Source organism: Nannobrachium achirus (assembly GCF_963921795.1).
Source record: "Nannobrachium achirus genome assembly, chromosome: 3".
Taxonomy (NCBI): Eukaryota; Metazoa; Chordata; class Actinopteri; order Myctophiformes; family Myctophidae; genus Nannobrachium; species Nannobrachium achirus.
The window spans coordinates 32,733,195-32,752,669 of NC_137812.1; the positions used below are offsets into that span (position 1 = coordinate 32,733,195).

The 19,475-nt window shown below is 41.2% G+C and overlaps 1 protein-coding gene across 1 annotated transcript; it reads right to left on the reverse strand.

The window, feature by feature from the left end:
• Positions 1–350: 350 nt before the first annotated feature.
• Positions 351–19,137, reverse strand: mcoln1a (mucolipin TRP cation channel 1a). Its single transcript, XM_080721314.1, has 14 exons — positions 19,017–19,137; positions 10,409–10,674; positions 8,361–8,528; positions 7,318–7,477; positions 5,490–5,571; positions 4,988–5,084; positions 4,371–4,470; positions 3,929–4,035; positions 2,993–3,142; positions 2,655–2,756; positions 2,391–2,513; positions 1,489–1,695; positions 1,083–1,213; positions 351–516 (listed from the first exon to the last, which is right to left on the reverse strand). The coding sequence occupies exons 1-14, from the start codon at positions 19,048–19,050 to the stop codon at positions 480–482; spliced, it is 1,764 nt and encodes a 587-aa protein (XP_080577440.1). The 5' UTR covers positions 19,051–19,137; the 3' UTR covers positions 351–479.
• Between the last annotated feature and the right edge of the window lie 338 nt (positions 19,138–19,475).

Consider the following 19,475-nt stretch of genomic DNA (forward strand, 5'->3'; position numbering starts at 1 on the left):
GTCTAAATGAAACTGCACAATGTCTCTGCAGTATTCATCCATGATGCCACTGAATCCAGCAGTGCAGTGCTGGTCCATTTCTGGTCAGAGTCAAGTGAACAGTAAAAGGAGAAGCCGGAAATGTATCACTATATGCATCCTCGCTGGATGGACTGTGGAACACAGAACCAATTAAGCAGATGTCAATGTCAATATTCCTCCACACTGTGCTCTGCTAGTACAGTGTATGCTCTAGTCTATGTGATGTGACCAGTCCTGGTCCTGGCAGGTATACACTCCTGGGACAGAAAAGGGCTCCAGTTAGCACAGTGAACTGTCAGTCTGTACCCAGAACGCAGAGGGCCGTCCTTCACGGAAAGTGCTGATGAGATCAGGAAGGACCCAGGTTCGGTATCAGGGAAACAATGCCAGGAGCGTCAGGAGTGTGCGCAGTATGACACTATGGCCAGGGAGTGATGTCACTGAGGCGAGGTCACACTTCAGTTCACCAGGAGGACATCCTCGTATGTTGTTGTTCTGCAGCAAGAACACAAGTAATGGGTTATTATGTAACAATAATAAAAAAAGAAACAACATATACAAAAAGGAAAATGAAATTATTTGAAGAAACAACTCCCCACAAAATGGATTAATGTGTAATATAGACGCCTTATTCGTTATGTGAAAGTCCTATGACATCTGACATCATACATACAATCCCTTATATGCCCATATATGGAGATCCCTGTCTGTTAAACCAGCCACACAGATATGGGCCGTCTTGGCCATATATGGATTCTGTTAGTGTGGTCTCTATATATGGGCATTCCCATATGATGTCCTGTTAGATATGGGCTTAATATTGATGACGTAACGGAACTCCATACAGGCATAAAAGGGATTCCCCTGACATCACAGTGATGTCAGAGCGTGATGTCAGAGTGGAAAAGCCACAGACCGTGAAAAAGCGTACATGGACAGACGTCCGGACGGAGACATGATGTGCCGTTTCTCATACTAAACTGCGTTCAAGTCTTAAACTACACAGATGCGTTCCAGGCCTTAAAGGGTTCATTTGTCTTGTTGACCGCTGTGCCACCAACCTGTCACAGCAGCAGAAGAAGGAGCAGGGCGAGGTCTCCAGACCCTTGAACTTCCCAGAGCTTGGTGTGTCCGTACACTCGGCTATGAAGGCATGCAGGTCCGTAATGTGCATGGGCTCTTGGATTTGGTGCTGGTGGAGTCGTAGAGGAAGCATTGTCACATTTTGTAAGTAAATACATATTTGTGGCATGTTATTTGGTAACTTCGTGCCCAATTAAACTCTTCTATTGTTTATTCAAAAATGTAAAAGAAATTCCTGCTACATCTAAAATGACACAGATGCTTTCGTGGTTTTATAAAGGGTAAAGCAATAGGCTTTCCTGGACTTAGTGGGTTAATCTGAATGAATAAATCACTCCACCTACATGCACATAAAAAAACGATATATATAATTAGGAAGCACACCTTGATAGTCTCATAGGCCCCGGTGATGAGAGCGATGAAGAGTGACAACACCATGTAGATGAAGAGGGAGATGAAGGTGTAGAGGTAGATCTGGCTGAACACCCACACCAGGATGTTGCTCTCCTGCATTCCCGAGAAGGTCACGTACATGTCGTCTCCGTTGATGAGGGAAAACAGGCACTCGGACACCATGGACAGAGAGCGGAACTGCAACGCAATCAGAATGTTTATAGAAAATGTAAGCCGTTGTTCTATGGCTGAAATGTGATCCCTGACCACTTTATCCTTATTATGTAGCTGACCAGGGTCCGCCAGGGCTCTAGAATACTATCGTTACGCAAACAGTATCTCTCCTTTTTTTCCCGTTTCCTACATTAAAAAATAATAATGGGTAATAATAATAATAATAATATATATATATATATATATATATATATATATTTTATTTTTTTTCAAAATATTTTAAAAAGTTAAAAAGAAAAAGAAAATTCTTTTCACAAAACAATTTCAATAAAGTATTTAATTTAAAATAAAATGGAAAAAAATTGTAAATTTACCCCCATTGATTCCGGAATCATAAATTCATAGTAGATGAAGATTTTGTCTTAGGAATGCGACAAATACAAAAAGATATGATTGAACTCAAGTCTCCATGGCGTGAGTAATAAATAAGTTTTGGAGGTGAACTACTCCTTTTAGCCCTATGCGTATTTGTACAACAAATTAAATATAAAATAGCCAATTTACAAGCTCACACCATGAGCTTGTAGATGCTATTTTCGAGATTATATATATGTTTTACACTATTTTCTTAATTCAATTATTATTAATATTTTTTTTTTTACTTTGCCCAAAACTGTGGCAGCAGGGTTAATGTGATTAAGAGAGAATAGTTGTCAAACCTTCTCATGGTATGGTCCCAGAACGATCCAACCACAGAAGCAGTAACCCAGATAGATGACAGCAACACAGCAGCAGAACCGGATCACATTGGGGAAGGCAGCCCGCAGCGTCACTATCAGGATCTATGGGCAGAACAATGTCTTAGACAGCAATTACGAATCATGCAAGTGTGTATTTGTTTGAGAGTACGGTTAACGGGGAAAGAAAGATTCGCCGTTGCCTGTCTTCAATCACATAAGCATTCCTGCACGTCTGTAACTTACGTTGTACTTCTGGAAGAAGGTGAGGTAGCGAATGACTCCAACCCATACCAGTAGCGTGGAGGTTCCCAACAGGATACCGCACAAATCATAGGCAGACATAGTCTATCAGGAGAGTAGGAACAGTCACCGTAAGACAGGTTTGTTTGACAGGGAAGTAACAATCATAGCTCAGGTGATGATAAGCTAAAGAATGACTAAATTAGAACATTAAGACGATATACTGAAGTTGTGGACCCCACTCATTCACAATATTGAGAGAATGTTGTTGAAGTTCAAAAACAACAATGTAAAAAGTCAGTAGCACATAATGGCCACTAGAGGGCGCAAAGAGTACAAACCTTGGATTCAATGCCTATTTTGATCACACTGCCAATGATAGTGAGGATGTCGCTGATGATGAGAAGGATATACCAGCCGTTGATGAACTCCAGACGGTCGGCTGACGTCACCGTACGATTGAGACTATCCTTGAAAAACTCAACAAATTCCTGAAAAAGACATGAGTAAGAAAGAGTGGAGAATGATCGAGGGGAGGGAAACAGTATAGAAGCTTGGTAAACATCACATCCCATGTAGGATTGTAAAAATAAAAGCAAAGTCATGATATTGAGGATGATTTCATGATACATATAACCTTTGATGGCTTGTGGACCATTGACATTCAACTGCATCATCTACTCATCTTCTCCCCCTAACCTAGCCTGATATCAGACTAAAGCCTGGATGCTTCAGTCTGACAACGCTTCCACTTTAAGGGATTTCCAAGGGGGAGGGGATTAGATTTTTCCTAACCAATCACTAGAGATCAACGTAGCCGGGCCTCTCGATAAACGGTGTCGTTTGGGCCATTCAATCAATCAATTAAAATCCCAAATCTCATAGCCTGTGGGGACTGTTGATTGATCCAGTCAGTAAATAGCACTGTTGGCCCCCCTGTTGGTGTTTCAGTTAAGTGAGTGACTGACTACGCAGTTGGATTATTGGGTCTCCCATTTCCTCAGCTCTGCAGTTTTACACTACATCAATCTTCTGTTCAAGGGGCACTCTCAGAATTGACCTCTCCGTCCTAAAGTTTACAAGTGTCTCTATCCTATCTAAAAAACTAAAGCAAAAGGATGTTTATTTACACCATCTTGTCTCATGTCCCCATCAATCAATCAATCAAGCCTCCATCCTGTCTCTATGTCCCAGCATGTTCTTTCGGTTGCATGTATACAGTATTGTATATAAAAACGTCTCAATAAAAAACATGCGAAATGTGATCCCATCCTTACATGTTGTAGCATGATGCCTCGCAGTATGGACCGTCCACATAGCAGCAATGACAGCAAACACACCAAAGCCACCGCCACGTCAAACGCCAGACGTGTGTAGTTCTCCGCTGAGAGTTGAAGCATATAGAAGAAACCAAAACCAACAGCGTGTTTATTGTTTACATCACAGTGTGTGTGTGTGTGTGTGTGTGTGTGTGTGTGTGTGTGTGTGTGTGTGTGTGTGTGTGTGTGTGTGTGTGTGTGTGTGTGTAGATACACTGTATACAGTATATATGTATATACATACAGTACATTCACAATATAGTGTGTAGGCTATATCTATATACTTAGTATATAAAAGCACAATACTATAATAAACAAAGAAGAATATAGGACAGGCATTATATCTCCCATTATTCATCCATTCACCCATCCATGCTGTCCCATTCAGACTGTGTCTCACCATGTCCAGAGACGCTGGGATATTTACATTCCTTTATAGAGGCCCGGTTCTGTAGAGTGATCTTAACTTTACCACTGTGAGCCTTGTTGTCCAGGACTATCTGTAAGACAGCAGAGTAGCAGCAGAGATGATGTTAACAGTGTTCCCCAAACCCCGTTTTTATGGTTCACAAGTAAATATGTGGGTTTTTACCTTCCTACAATTGCCTTGATTTATTTTCTTTTTTCCCCCACCGAAAATTTCAAACACTTTTCAATAGATTTTCCCAAAATGAATGGATGCCGGGAAGTGAAGTGGATAAATACAATGACTTGGCTGAGAATGTCTTTAGTCAATGACGGCCCTACATATAAAATGGTAAATGGTAAATGCTGCATCCTTTATCCAAGGCGCTTTACATGGATTGTGCATTACATTCATCCATTCACACACACACACACATTCATACACCGAGGGCAGAGGAAACCATTGTTTGTGTGTGTGTGTGTGTGTGTGTGTGTGTGTGTGTGTGTGTGTGTGTGTGTGTGTGTGTGTGTGTGTGTGTGTGTGTGTGTGTGTGTGTGTGTGTGTGTGTGTGTGTGTGTGTGTGTGTGCGCGTGTGTGTGTGTTGCTCTCACCGTAATGTAGAATGTATAACAGTCAGGGATCTCATTGTTGATGATGGTCTGAATATTAATAGCCTTCAGCTGGAACTGTATGGTAACATTAATGAGTCTAACCAGTAAGGAAGATGAGGGATGGAGGAGAGAGACACAGACAGACAGACAGACAGACAGACAGACAGACAGACAGACAGACAGACAGACAGACAGGAGAATGTCGGTAATGTCAGACCACAAAACTGATTTATGACTGTTGCACCTGCCTTTTTTGTTGTAGTTTTTTCCCCCCCAAATTGTTTTACAATCAATTTGTAAAGCAACATTGTAGATTAGCGACAAGATGTAGGTGACTTGTATGCATGCTTTTGCATACATGCATGGGTGTGCGTATGCATGTGTGTGTGAGTGAGTGAGTGAGATAAGTCCCTTGTTGAATGAAAAGAGATACTACACAGAGATAGTCTCTCCAATGGGGCTGTAGCAAGGAAAGGCTGGAGCAAGACAAATTAAACCTTACTTGTGGAACTTGAGGGTGAAGTTTCTGTAGCCATCAGTGAGGGCAGGCGGCGGGACAGACAGAGGGTTCACACCAATACAGTCTGGGAGGGGGGAGAGACACATACAGACAGTGTAGCAACTGTTTCATGACCCCAGAGGGGTCCCCAAATTATTTTGGGGGGGTCCCCAGATGTTTAGCTAAATGATAACATTGTTTGCTCACTAAAGATCAACATACAGTATACGTGTATAGACCCACAGGGTATTTGCACATTTCTAAAGTGACAATTTAAGGACTTTAAAGACCTTTGTAGTACCTCTGGTCAAACATTGGTAACATTGTCAAATATTAGGCAAAAAAAGAAAGATCTACATGCTCAAAATGCCTCGCATTGCGAGGCGTTGTGAGCATGTAGATCTGCTATTTTTACAATGGAATAGATTGAGTCAAACTAAATGTAATGCCAACTACAACAATTCACCGTTTGTCAGCCTTCTGATTGGTCCCTGAGACTCCCTGACTGGCCAACCAGAAAAAACCATTCACTTTTTGCTATCGGGGGTGGAGTTTGTGCAGTGGAGAATGTTGCTTCAGGCTTTCAAAAACTGTCCGCTCTGCGTGACACGGCATTCGTCCAGTACGGCCGCGGGCGGTGATAGCGATCTCGCTCATCATAATGAATAAGCTTCAACAAACTAGTTCACATGGACCTTATCAATGGTCTAACTAGTTACGATTGGGTACATATATTTTAAATGGGCAGAATTACGAAAAGCCAGCCTATTATGTGAGGAAAACTATAATCTGGCTCTCCTCTTCCTACCCAAGATGCAATGCGCTTTCTCTTTCTATTTCTATTCTCTCTCTGATCCAGAGGATTAAACTAATTAAAACATATATTTTCGGGGGAAAACTACTGTTTTGCTATGTAATTACTGTACCTTTTTCTTCCCCTTTTATTAATATCACGTAGATGTGTTTTTTTTGGTACTTTATATAGCTGTAATGAGGCTATGAAAAAATAAAAAAATCCCATCCACTTCCACTATAAAAGAATCTGCAATGGATGATTCTGTCCCACTGGGATTAAACAAATTAAAACATGTATTTTCGGGGAAACCCCCTGTTTTGCAATGTAACTACTGTACCTTTGTCTTCCCTTTTTATTAATATCACCTAGATGTTTTTCCTTTGGTACTTTATATAGCTGTAATGAGGCTATGAAAAAATTTAAAAATCCCATTCACTGCCACTATAAAAACAATCTGCCCAGGGTCAAATGTCCCACCATAGTAACAGGGCAGAATGGGGCAGGATTTGCAAAAGCCTGAATTGCAAGTGCTTGTGCAGACTGCAGAGTGGGGGGTCCCCAGTTGAAATATGATTATTTTGGGGGTCGCGGTCTGAAAAGGTTGAGAACCACTGATGTAGACAGTCACGTAAAAGCATTTATTTCAATCTAGAGTCATTGTACAAATTAACATAATTACAAAACTCCTATGTGATAACAGTAGAGAGACATGGAAGAAGTACATTTGTGGTTATTTCCAATGTTTTGTTTTCACTTTCGTTGGATGAAATTTCACACAAAGGAGGAAGTGGGGTACTCTAAGGTAATGTAACATCCTTGCCAGTAATGAAACTACAGTAATTTTTGCTCATGAATATAGGCAAACAAAGGCTACTGGAAACTTCACCATGATGAAAAAAGAAAGAATAAAGGCAAGCCGATATTACTATGATATACAATTGTACATATCATATAACAGACTGCTTCACTCATAGCAGAAACATGGGGAACACCTAAAACGTATGGTTTTTGCCATTCTTCCAAGTGATCTTGTACCTGTCATGACCCGAGGGTCTATGTTGAAGGTATCATTGGCTGGGTCAATGCTTCCCTTCTTGTAGTACTGCTGGCAGAGTGAGAGGGCGGTGCCATTCACAGCACCCACATCGTAGACATATGCGTAGCGCCCCACCGTGGTCTCTGGTAAGGTCAGATACTGGGGAGGACACAGGAAGAACTACTAAAACAACAATGCTCCTCCTTTCTTTGATTTTGATTGAATCATGGTTTATGGTTCTTAAGCTGAGATGGAAGCTACGCTTCTGAATGGACTAAAATCATATTTTGCTTGCTTGTGTTTTAATATCTGATGGCACTTCATTAACAACTATTCATTATTAAAAAAAACTCAGTTGTCCTGGGGAAGGAGCAGCAGACTCACGTGTTGCTCCTCCTCACCAAAATGACTACAAAAACTAAAGTGACCTGATCTCGAGACCTAAACCGAAAACAAAATCCTAATTTATACACACCTTACGGTGTTGTAGATCTGCTATTTTTGATGCATGACACTATTGTACGACAACGTTAACCTGAACCTGGGTGGGGGCAAGGATTAGCATCGGCTGGGAAACTAAAATAACTCTATTATGATTAACTTTTAAATTGACTGAGTAAATTGATTGCATTTATATAGCGCCTTTATCCAAAGCACTTCAAAATGTTTTACACACACACACACACACACACACACACACACACACACACACACACACACACACACACACACACACACACACACACACACACACACACACACACACACACACACACACACACACACACACACACACACACACACACACACACACACACACACACGCGCGCAGAATGACAGCAGATGAAACCATGCAAGGCACCTTGCCCAAGAGCACTTTGACAAGCAGCCAGGAGGAGCAGGTGATCAAACCGGGAACCTTCTGATTCCAAGGTGGCCACTCTACCTATTGGGCCACTGCCACCCAGTTTGACATAACCTGGATTCTTTGGGGATGTTGGTACAGGCAGGGTTTGCACACCAATGTAAGGTTAATGCTAACCTTGTCCACAGCATAGAAGATGTGATCATAGACATCCCTCTGCGTGTACACAGCAAAGGAATCATCTGAGGCCTCGTCATAGTCCTTGAGGAACAGGTGTTTGAAGGTCATGGTGTTTTCCTCCTTGAACGTCACCACCACTTGGTTACTCAGTCCAAACAGCACTAACTGGAGGGAGGAAAGATGTGTCAGAAAGTGATGCGAGAGAGCAGGGGATAAGACAGATTGAGAGATAGGTTGAGTAATAAGACAGAGAAAAATGAGTCAAAGAAGAATGAGACAGGAGCCAGGCGAGTTGAGAGGGAGAGGGGTGAGTGTGAGATAAAAGTGATATGGCAGAGAGCAAAAAGAAAAAAAAAAAAAAAAAACTATGATTGAACATGGTCCCAAATGTTCTTCATTGAGCTGCTGGAAGTGTGAGTGCGAAACTATTGTAATGAGGCCGTCTGATTGTCTGCCTTTTCCTGTCTGTAAGCTTTATAGTATGTATAGTATGTAATTGAGTCCCCAAACACAGCCACAACGCTCAACTGTAACCAGGATTACATTGCAGGCCCTTGCTGTATTTTTACCAGTGTTTGCATTTCCCAGTGAACGTTAACAAAAAGGGGACATTGTAATATGGAACCATCAGAGGCAACGGTCAATGAATCAACAGCCCAAAACTGTAAAAACCCAAGTATCGTCTTTGCGCTTCCTGCTGAAATGTGTACGCTGTGACACATAAGTCTCAGAGGTTCTTGCCCATCAGGCAAGTACCTACAAGTAAAGGTTATGTTCTACTTGTCCAAACGGCATGTCAATTTGCCCGAAAAGCAAATCGTCCATTATAAAATGATAGGTAAAAATGTAATTACCGTCCATTTGAACACTTTTTTAACTGACTACTTGCATGCTTGAGACTTGCATCAAAGGCATCACACTTTCAATTTTCACATTAAAATGAAGCACTTGTAGAACATATTAAATCCAACCGATAACTGCTGAGTGGCGATAGTCACTTTGAAAAACAGAATGACCGCAACCATAGACATAGAAAGGTAGACGCCTCCTTCGGCTAGGGGGCGTATGCATTTAGCAACCAAGGGAATCTTCATCACTTCCGTGTTCATTGCTTCCGCGTGCGTCACACATAGGGAAGTTGCCAGGCCAATCAGAGGCAGGGGGTCTTTACGTACGCAGCCTGTGAGAACAGCTGAGCCGCGCAACATCGGAACTGGCTCTGTTGAATTGAATTGTGGTCCTTGGATAAGTCCCGGAAAAGTCGCGCTGTGATTGGCCAGTAGTCACTTTGACTGACAGCGTTCCCTTGGTTTTCCAGGAAGTCCGGACTAGAACGCTCCAATTAACTGCAGAGGCGACCGAGGCATCTAGCTCTTTATATCTGTGACCGCAACTGCCACTTGCAAAAAGGTAGCATTGTTCTGATGAATAGCCAATAATATTTCCCCACTCAAACACACTTGCTAGTCGGGCAACCTGAAAGCAAACTCCACTTGCCTGAACGTTTTATTTATTTACCACGGGCAGTCAGGCAACCATTAGTGTCAACCCCTGTGAGAACCAAAGACCTTGTACCTTGTAAATTCTGAGAAAATGTTAAAGTCAAACAGAAAGTAAAAAGCCTTGAAATAAAGCTGTTCCTCCTTTTTAAACCTGAGTGCCTGGATCACTTTTTTCTTTTTTGAAGCCTTGGGCAGTATGTTGCGAAAACACTAGCAAACCTTGCAGGCTTTGTGTTAAAGAGCTCTTTCTAATAGCAACTTGTCTTTATTGTTTATTCTCCTCTGTTCATTTTGAGTACTTCATGTTTGCACTGTACATTTCTGACTTCATTCATTATGTTGCGCCTCTGCAAGGTGTTATGTTGCTGTATGACATTCAGTAATATGAAAATCTGAAATAGAATCAATACACTGATTTTCCCATACCGTCTCCTCCCCTATCCCCCCTTTCCCTCTCGTCTTCATCCTCCGCTTTTTTCCTTTTCTCTTCCATATTATTTCTCACTATGAAAAAATAATAATTAAAAAATACATAAACAGTACCTGCACAGTGACAATAATGATCTTGAGCAACTGCAGGCCCAACTTGAAGGGTTTGCGACCCTTAGCGTAGTACTTGTCACAGGGGCTCATGAAGAAGTATTTCAGTTTCCTGCGAAGAGCCTCCTCCTCTCGATCGGCCCCCAACCAATGACCTGCAGTCGTTGTGGGAAAGCCATGGTGGCTATGGTTGGTGCCGTGGTGGTTGTGTTCGCAGGTGTTGTCACTGGAGCCATAGTGAGCCTCAGACTCAGGCTGTCTGTCGGTTCCTAAATGAGAAGAAAAGGAGATGGATGAGAATGAAGCATTTCCTGCATAATTTTCAAAACATTTTCAGCTCTGCTAGCGGTGGGAGTCGTGGGACGTTATAGTCCGTCCATCAATTTAGTCCCAAACAACATATCTCATAGTCATAGGCTACTTGCTCCATGTGGGATAACCCATACTGATTTAGGTGGCCCCAGGCCAAATTATTCTTAACCTTACATTCATCCATCCATCCATCCATCCATCCATTCAAGTATGATGCTCAACTTAAGTCATCTGTTAGAACAGTCAATTTCTGCGAGTACAAGTGTGTCTTCATGGAATATGTGATAAAGGGGAATTTGTCATAAGGTCTACAAATTGAGGAAGGCCAATACGATGAAAAAAACAATTTCCTCAGAAATAATCTCAGCTCCACAACATAAACACATCAATAGTAAAAAGAAAGCAAGGACGACTCAAAATGAGCTGTAATTCTAAATCGCAAGCCTGAGAAACAACACTAATTTGACACATGCGGCATCATTATAATGAACTGGTCTGGCCTTGTCATCAATCATCCATTAGCGCTCCAACTCTGACTGTCATAAAATAATGTTGCAGGGTTTCTTTTTTTTAGGTTCTAAAAAAATCTCCCTCAGAACTATAGGACTGCTGTTGTTTGCTTGAACTGCTAAGACTATCAAAAAGGGACATAGGCCTGTCACCAACACACGTGTATGTGGGCAGCTGGGCATTGTTTGTGAAGGAAAGTCTGTCCTCAAAGTTTTTGCCGGCTTTATATCAATATGACACCTTTGCACATTGTCTCCATACCGTCAGTATGTTCCTAGTCTCTTTCTCCCTCAGGTATTAAGTGACAAGCTTTGTTCCTGTTCTTCAAGCTGTCTCTTCCTCATCAGTCAGCATATATTCATTACCAACCCAGGTGAGAAAACCGCCGCTGGATGTTTAGTGCAGCATAGTTATCATATACTTTATGGCAGCCTTACAGTCAAGGGGTAAGGCTTAGTTTTAAATTATGAATGCATGCATATATTTATATATCTAATGTTATTTTATTTTCCTTTTTACATTTTCCTCATGTTCTCTCCGATTAATTATTTGCCAATTCTCCATGTGTGTACTGTGGTCCCTGTAGCTGCCAACCCAAACAGTTTTTCTAGGGAGGTTGTAGAGACAATACACATGGAGTCTATAGCTGCTTCTTTTCATCTGACAGTGAGGAGTTTCACCAGGAGAGCAAGATGCGTAGAGAGGTTTCTCTATCCTCCACTGTTCCCCATCCCACTGAACAAAAACAGTCACCCAGAGACCAACCTGTATTCCTATGAACACTGTCATTGTGTTCATTGGAGTGTGGCGAGTGCCCATCCAAGCCAAAGGCAAGCACTTTACATTAACACAACCCGGACAGATTTATTTGAATGATCACTGAACTAAAAAATGTTAAGTACCACTCACTTTTCAGATGAAGAACCATATGGTCTTTTATACACATTCTGAAATGTGCGATGTATTTTACTTTCGCACAAATATGGTGTAGTGAGTCTGTGCTACTGTAAACAGACCTAAAAAATCACACCTGTGTGAACTGAGCGGTGGAGGCTGTGTGTGTGCGCGTGTGTGTGTGTGTGATTGAGTGTGAGTGTGCCTGGCCTATTCAACAGCGCACCTCCCTTAATGTGAGTGTGGTCACTGGTCAGCAGAGGTATTACCATGATACGCACAAAGCTAGCCAGCCACATAGCACGGACATAGCTACTCAGATGAGCGGCTGACCACCGCTCAAAAAAGGTCTGATTCCGCTGCTGTGCTGCTATGTCAGACAGCTCTGGTAAATTAAGACGGATACCAGTGTAGAAGATAGACAGGTAAATTCCTTGGATGGTCACAGTAGGTAGCCACGGCTGGCAACTCTCAGAATTCTGGCCTGACTAGGTTTGTCAAGGCTAGTGTTTAATGAAAAACAGAAGGTCAAATTGGACCCATGGCAGATTCTCAGAAGAACTTAATTTCCCCAATAACTTTCCCCCACAAAATGGGTGAAAATGCGAATGAAACAGTTTGGATCTTGTGATAATACTTTATGCTGAGGTAATTACACATTGTTAGGCTGGGTGAAACAGACTGCCAAGTTCCAATTCTAAGCAGGGTTGTGTAAATGTGGGCTAGACACTGGAAGCAGGGTGGTGTTCCAATGCAGGGTGGTGTTTAATTAAAGTAGTATAGACGCTGATGCCACTGAATGCACCAATAAGTGGAATTAGCTTGCCACTAACACACAGACCTACCCACCTCTTCAAGATCACTTCTTTACCTGCTAGAAACAATGTGCACTGCCATCATTTTGCTAGTGAATTTCAAACCCTAATCTTGCGATAATAACAATCAAGGTAAGGGGTAAAAAAAAGAAAAAGCGAGTGTAAAGAAAGCCAGATATGGGAGAAACAGATATAGATAGATGTCGCAGATGGTCTACTGCGGTTTCTGAGTTCAGGTCACCAAGGCTATTTTTGTAACAAAGCTAGGGCACACACAGAGTTCATTATGTATGGTCCAAAACAACATTGTTCAATGTGTCATAGTACTAGTAGTGACAGTAACTCAACACACCTCAAAACAATTCTCCATCTGTAGTCATTCCAAAATATGCATCCCATTAGCATGCTACTCCAGACAAAACCTATATAATAGAAGAAAGGACTTAAACTTAAATCCTCATGAGCACTAGGTGCTTTGCAGCACTGAACACACATTGTGGACTGTTCCGATAAAAAGAAAAGATGGTGTTTATATTGTCTGTATTTATTACTATGTAGTTCAATAAGGGTCAACTCACTTAAGAATAAATCAGTAGCTAGTCAGTAGCACGTGAGCCAGGAAGGATAACATGTTGACTCAGGATTGTACCAATCTGCTCAGACTACAGTCAGCGATTGGACATGTTGTGATGTGACTCAGTCAGGGGCAATAAACTGCAGACAGTAGTAGAATGTGGGTCACTCAGCAGCAGAAGTACAGTAAGCAAGTTGAATGTTCACAGGAACACCAAAGGGACCAGGCTAATGCTACCACAAGACAACTGCCCAATTTTTCCCTCCGAGTGAACATTGATTTCTGTGAGAAAGTGGTTATTGCTCATATTGTTACAGGGTTGTACACAACTCTCAATATTTCTTGTCGTCAATTACTCTCTTCTAGCTGAAATGAATAGGCTAATGATAATAATCATTAATTTGTGCTAATCAGCTTTCACCAGGGCACCTTGTGCATTACAGACAATAGCAATGTGCAGAACATATGTTCATCGCTTATAGACACAAGTAGTACCGGTATATGGGATTATTGGTTTTGTGTAATTTTCAAACATGGTAGCTTCTTAATCATGAACCATAATTGTACCAGACCACAGACACACATTTATTCAACTGTCAAAATTAGAAAAATCTAAACAAATGATTCTTGAATGGTTTAATTGTATTTTTTCAAAATGTACAGTCAAAGTTACAGAACATGTTTATTGAAGGGCAGGCCTAAACATAACTTGAGGAAAGAGGAATATGCATTAATCCCAAAAGGTCATGAGGTTGACTTCAGTAGAAATCAAACCCATATTCAAGAATCACTTCCTATTAAGTAGCACACACAGCTGCTGTTGAGAACTGACCTTACTAACACCATAGTACAGTAAGAAGCTTCTATGGTAATATGCCCATATTCAGGTGAGCTCTTTACTTTACTTGATTTGTTTATTTGGACGGGTCACAGGACAATTCATATTAATGGACCTCACATAAATCCAACTTCAATATACCGGATTTAGCAAATATGTTATTATACGCAGTCCCCACACTAGTAGCTCTAGTCTACTAGAGACATGGCAGAAGAGATGTTCATTTTGACAGGGGGTTGCATCATGTCTGTCTCTCTCTTTATTGAAAAACACTGAAAGAAAGAACAGGTGAAAGAATGACAAACAGCCAGAAGAACTCATCCACTTAACATTTTGTGTCACCGTGACACAGTAAGCTTTGCGAATAAGTTAACAGGTCTTTGATCAGATGGGCTTGACGATGGTCACGGCTGACAGTGATCGGCCAAACTAAAAGGGTTGCGTGCAACTTACAGTGCCAACAGCCCTGATATAAGGAGATAGAGTCAATCAAGCTGAATAAATCTGTGGAAATATCTGGCAATTCTGGTTCAGGGTTGACCCTTTAGCGCCAACGGTGACAGCAGACTTAAGCTCCCTATGTGTCATAGCGTGACAGTAAGTCCATCAACATGTCTCTATCACTGACTGGATCTATGCTGAGACTGCCAGTCTACAGCACTAGCCTAGGCCACCCACAGACAAACTGCCAATTCCCAGTTAGGAAAACATTTAAACAAAAGTAAAGGATGCTGGGTTGGTATCCAAATTCTAGCTCATATGCTGTACATGTGAAGGTCAGGGTACTTACTGGAACAAATGGTGAGCTGCTTAAACCTGTTAGATGTATGGCAATAGATATGGGTTATGGGTATTTTAAATTTGTATTGACATACTAGTCCATATATCTAATCAACAACAATATCATATTTTAATATGTAGGTGAAAGACTTCAATATTATATGGAAATTACATTTAAGTTTTGTTTTAAGTTTTGAAAAAGTGACTGCATGTGTAGCAGAATGGAACTGTGTACAGTTATGATGGGATGAGTGGAGGAAGTCCCCAGTTGTACATACTGTACTGACCGTACTTCAGAGCACCGGCGCCTAACTCTGTCCCCACTAGGGGGAGCACAAATCCTGGAATCTTTTTTTTTTTCTTTTTTTTTTTTTTGCGCCGCAAAGCGGCGCCGCGAAAATCGGTTATCTGCGGTTATAAAGTCGTCCTTTATTAAGTCATTTCGGGTGTCTTTAGGGCTTCAGGGGAGGACCTGGATATGTTGCTTGGTGTGCACCTTTTTTTTAATAGGCTCTGACATGACCAAATAAATAGAACACTAGGTCTATGCAAGCCTTTCAGAGCTGCACATTAAATAGTTATCCTATTCAACAGTGCCATTTTTAAAAGCAATGATGAATAGATGGAGAACTATGGCAGATTGTATCAAGATATGCTGCACAGTGCACACCTCGTAGTTGCTCATGCAAGACAATATAAATAATAGCCTAGTAAAGAGAAAAGACGCCGGCGATGGCCGTTCTCGTCTTTTGCACCTGATAACTGCACAGCAAGCGTTTTATTGGAGCTGCAAGCTCTGCTCCCACAACGGATGCGACATAAACCAGCATGAGAGAGACAGACAGAGAGACAGATGAGATGCTCTACTCACATAATACTGTATGCTGCTACGGAGATTCCGAGAGGTTAATGTGCCGTATTTCCAAAGTGTGTTCTTGTTTAAGTCACTGCATGGTTTAAATATCCTATCGTAAATATGAACTGTGGCTATAATATATTGTTTTTAATCCACGTGGGTCCGTGTTTACTTGCTCTTAGTTACACTAGAGTTTCGAGTGTCATGGCAGCTGGGTTAAGACGGACTTCCTCTAAAATCGGATTTCAAAATAAGAGAAATAAGAGACACTTGTAATGATTAGTCAACACACTACTTTTATTTTTAGGTCTACTTAAAGAACGTACGTGTTAACGTGCAGTAAGTGACGCCAGAGCTAGGGTATGACGCTAAATAAATAATTAAATAAGTACGCAAAAGCACTTCACGTTGTTTGATCGGCACGCAATATTCCGGGGGGGGGGGGGGGGGGGCTGCAGATCTGGGGGAGCCGTTGCTCCCCTTGGCTCCATAGAACAGGCGCCAGTGCTTCAGAGTACAATAATGGGGCTATAAATCTGTATTGTAAATGTCTAGCATTCAAAGCCAGCTACATCTGCAATGCTCTGGAAGCCTCTTTACTTTAAAAGGTAAATGTAAATGTTTAATGTCAATTAAATGTTGATAAGCATTAAAGGAGTCATCCAGACCAAAACACATATAGGGTTAAATCTGCCTTTTATCATACCCCTTCATACCTGCTTTGGTCGATTTTTTTCATAGCTGCCCCTGTCACAAAAATGCTCAACTTATTGAATGTTGGGGGCCGGGGCTTTAGCTGTTCAAACACCCTAGACATTTATAATAAAAACATATATTGCTTATGACAATGCCAAATTATGACATTAGCACAGTTTTTCCACATTATCTGAATATCCAGCATTTAAAATAATCTGTGAAAATGATGCTGCACTGATATTAATGTTCAGAGAATATATAGGGATTGCATAGTCAGAAGTGCTCCCATCCCATTAGTTACTATCAACTAGAATATTCAGTTTCAGGCAACCTTTCATTCTATCAAAATGGAATAAACCATATATTTATATTATGTATTAATATGGTTTCCTGTAGCTCGGTTTGCAAAACTAACATGAAATGATGTAGTTGATATTTTTTCTCTTTTTTATTATTAGTAGTGCTGTCTTGATTTTCCAGGACTCCACTGGTTTTAAGACACAGGACAGACCAACACTGTTGTGTATTACATAAGCCGAAAAAAAGAGAGCACGTGGCTGGAAAACAATGAATATCCCTGAAGGGAAGGATGGAAGGACCATGGATGTTCTTGTTAGTTCTCACAAGGGAAATCCTAAGATTTGCTCATGTGAGAGAGCAGCTTGTAAAACAGGGGCAAGTACAGCATTATGTCATTGCTGTCGGGCAGAAACCATCTCCATATTGCATATTCCAACTTGTATGTCTTTCTTTTGGTTTTGGCTTTTCTGCCTTTATTGACAGTTTTCAGTGAAGATTGATAGAAAGAGGCATAGAGAGACGGGGGGAGAGACACGCAGCAAAGATCGTCGGGAACGGGACTCGAACCCGTGGCTACATTAGAGCCTAATTGCCCGGACCGCTAGGCCAGCGATCCGGGCCTAACTTGTATGTTTTTTTTTCACAAATTAACATCGTACTTCATCATACTAGTAGTCAGTGTCACACAAGAGCAGCAAAAATAGCTGATCTACAAGCTCAAAACGTGTCTCATGATTTTCTTCTTTTTTTTTAACTAATGGAATGTATTAACAAGAACTTGTGACTGAATAACAACTACGAATGGATCCATTCAAATAACCAATTCATCCATTGGTAATTATTTTCCTGAAAAGTAACTGTTTTAGACATACAATATTTCCACCCAACAGCGACAATATATATAATGTAAGAGCTGCACTAAAACAAATTCCAATCAACTCTGTTGACATAGCAATAAAGTGTGGCCTCCATATATGGGCATTCCCTTATGAAGTCCTGTTAGGGGAACCACACTAACCAAATCTTTTTTATGCCCATATATGGAGATCCCTGTCTGTAGAACAAGCCACACTGGTTGGACTGACACGTATAGTCTATAGGTTAGAGTCTAACCTATAGACTATACGTGTCAGTCTAATGTTAGTCTAACCGTTAGACTAACATGTATACCTATATATATTGGCATTCACAGATATGGGCTTAAAATTGATGAGGGATCTCCATATAGATTCTGCTAGTGTTGTTCCCCTGACATCACAGTGATGTCAGAGCGTGACAGTCAATCAACAAATACTCAAGTAAATGTACTTTGTTACTGTCCACCACTGTGTGTGTGTGTGTGTGTGTGTGTGTGTGTGTGTGTGTGTGTGTGTGTGTGTGTGTGTGTGTGTGTGTGTGTCTCACTCTTGGCTGGCATCTAAAACTCTAAAACAATAGCCTCTTTCAGTTTAACTCAGGACAGCCGTGTTACTTACAATCATTTAAGCCAAAGAAATTAGGACAAATGCTCAATTTGGGTGGGTAGGTACTAGGTAGGTAGGTATGGAGGGGGGGGGGGGGGGGGGGGGGGGGGGGCTACAGTTCTACTCAAGTGCCAAGTCAAGTCAAGTGGTAAGTCTGATGACTATAATAGGGCCTACAGAAGTTAAACTGTATTATATTCCATTATTGCTTAATACAATAACATACAAGAAAGTTCCAAATGTCATCAGTACTCCAATGTTTCAGGGTAAACACTGGAGTTACTGAGTCATTACTAAGGATCAACACATAAGGTGTTGTCATACATAGTGTGTCTTAGATTTTCCAAAAACATTGCCAGTAATGCTGTTATACCGGTGTTGTTGCGGTGTTTCCTAAACCGCTGGTTGATCCAATGCCTGTCTCTTTAGACATAAACTAAACAACATAATGTCATTATAATATTACTATGTTAGAAAAGCAAAATTACACAATGTACATGACTCCTTAAACAAAGTTGGCATTTGGCAAAACAAAGAAAAGGGTGGAAAGCCCATAGAAATACATGACCATACCTGCTGGGGCATCGCGGTTGCCGGTCGTAGCCATGAAGTTGAACTGTTAAAACTATTATATATAAGCAGAATAACATTAAAACAGCTGGTGCAGTGTGTAAACAAGGTCGGCATACGGTTGTTTCCGTGAAGACAGGAGGCAGCCAGCTATCGGTAAAGAGCAGACATAACGCGGAGCTCACAGCTCAGTTGCCGACTAGTGTTGAAAGGCTCTTCCTCACACCGGTCATGTGACTCTACCATGTGATGATACTGACAGCAACAGCATCCCCTCTCAGCTCCCTCCTCCAACCTGCCTCAAGGCCTCAAGGCAAGCAACTTGACAGTGTTGTTCTGTTTATTTATTCATACTAGGTACAACATAATGCACTTCTTTTACACAACAAATATTCTTGCATTTATTTTATTTCAGGGTTGACTTTTAATACCATTGAATTTACACTTCGGGGGTCATTCTAC

Excerpts from the sequence above, each read along its gene's own strand:
- mcoln1a (XM_080721314.1), bottom strand. The coding sequence starts at position 19,050 with ATGGCTACGACCGGCAACCGCGATGCCCCAGCAG. Across the intron at positions 2,757-2,992 it reads AAATAGGCATTGAATCCAAG|ACTATGTCTGCCTATGATTT; the intron begins GTTTGTACTCTT and ends CTCTCCTGATAG. Across the intron at positions 1,214-1,488 it reads GGGCCTATGAGACTATCAAG|CACCAAATCCAAGAGCCCAT; the intron begins GTGTGCTTCCTA and ends CGACTCCACCAG.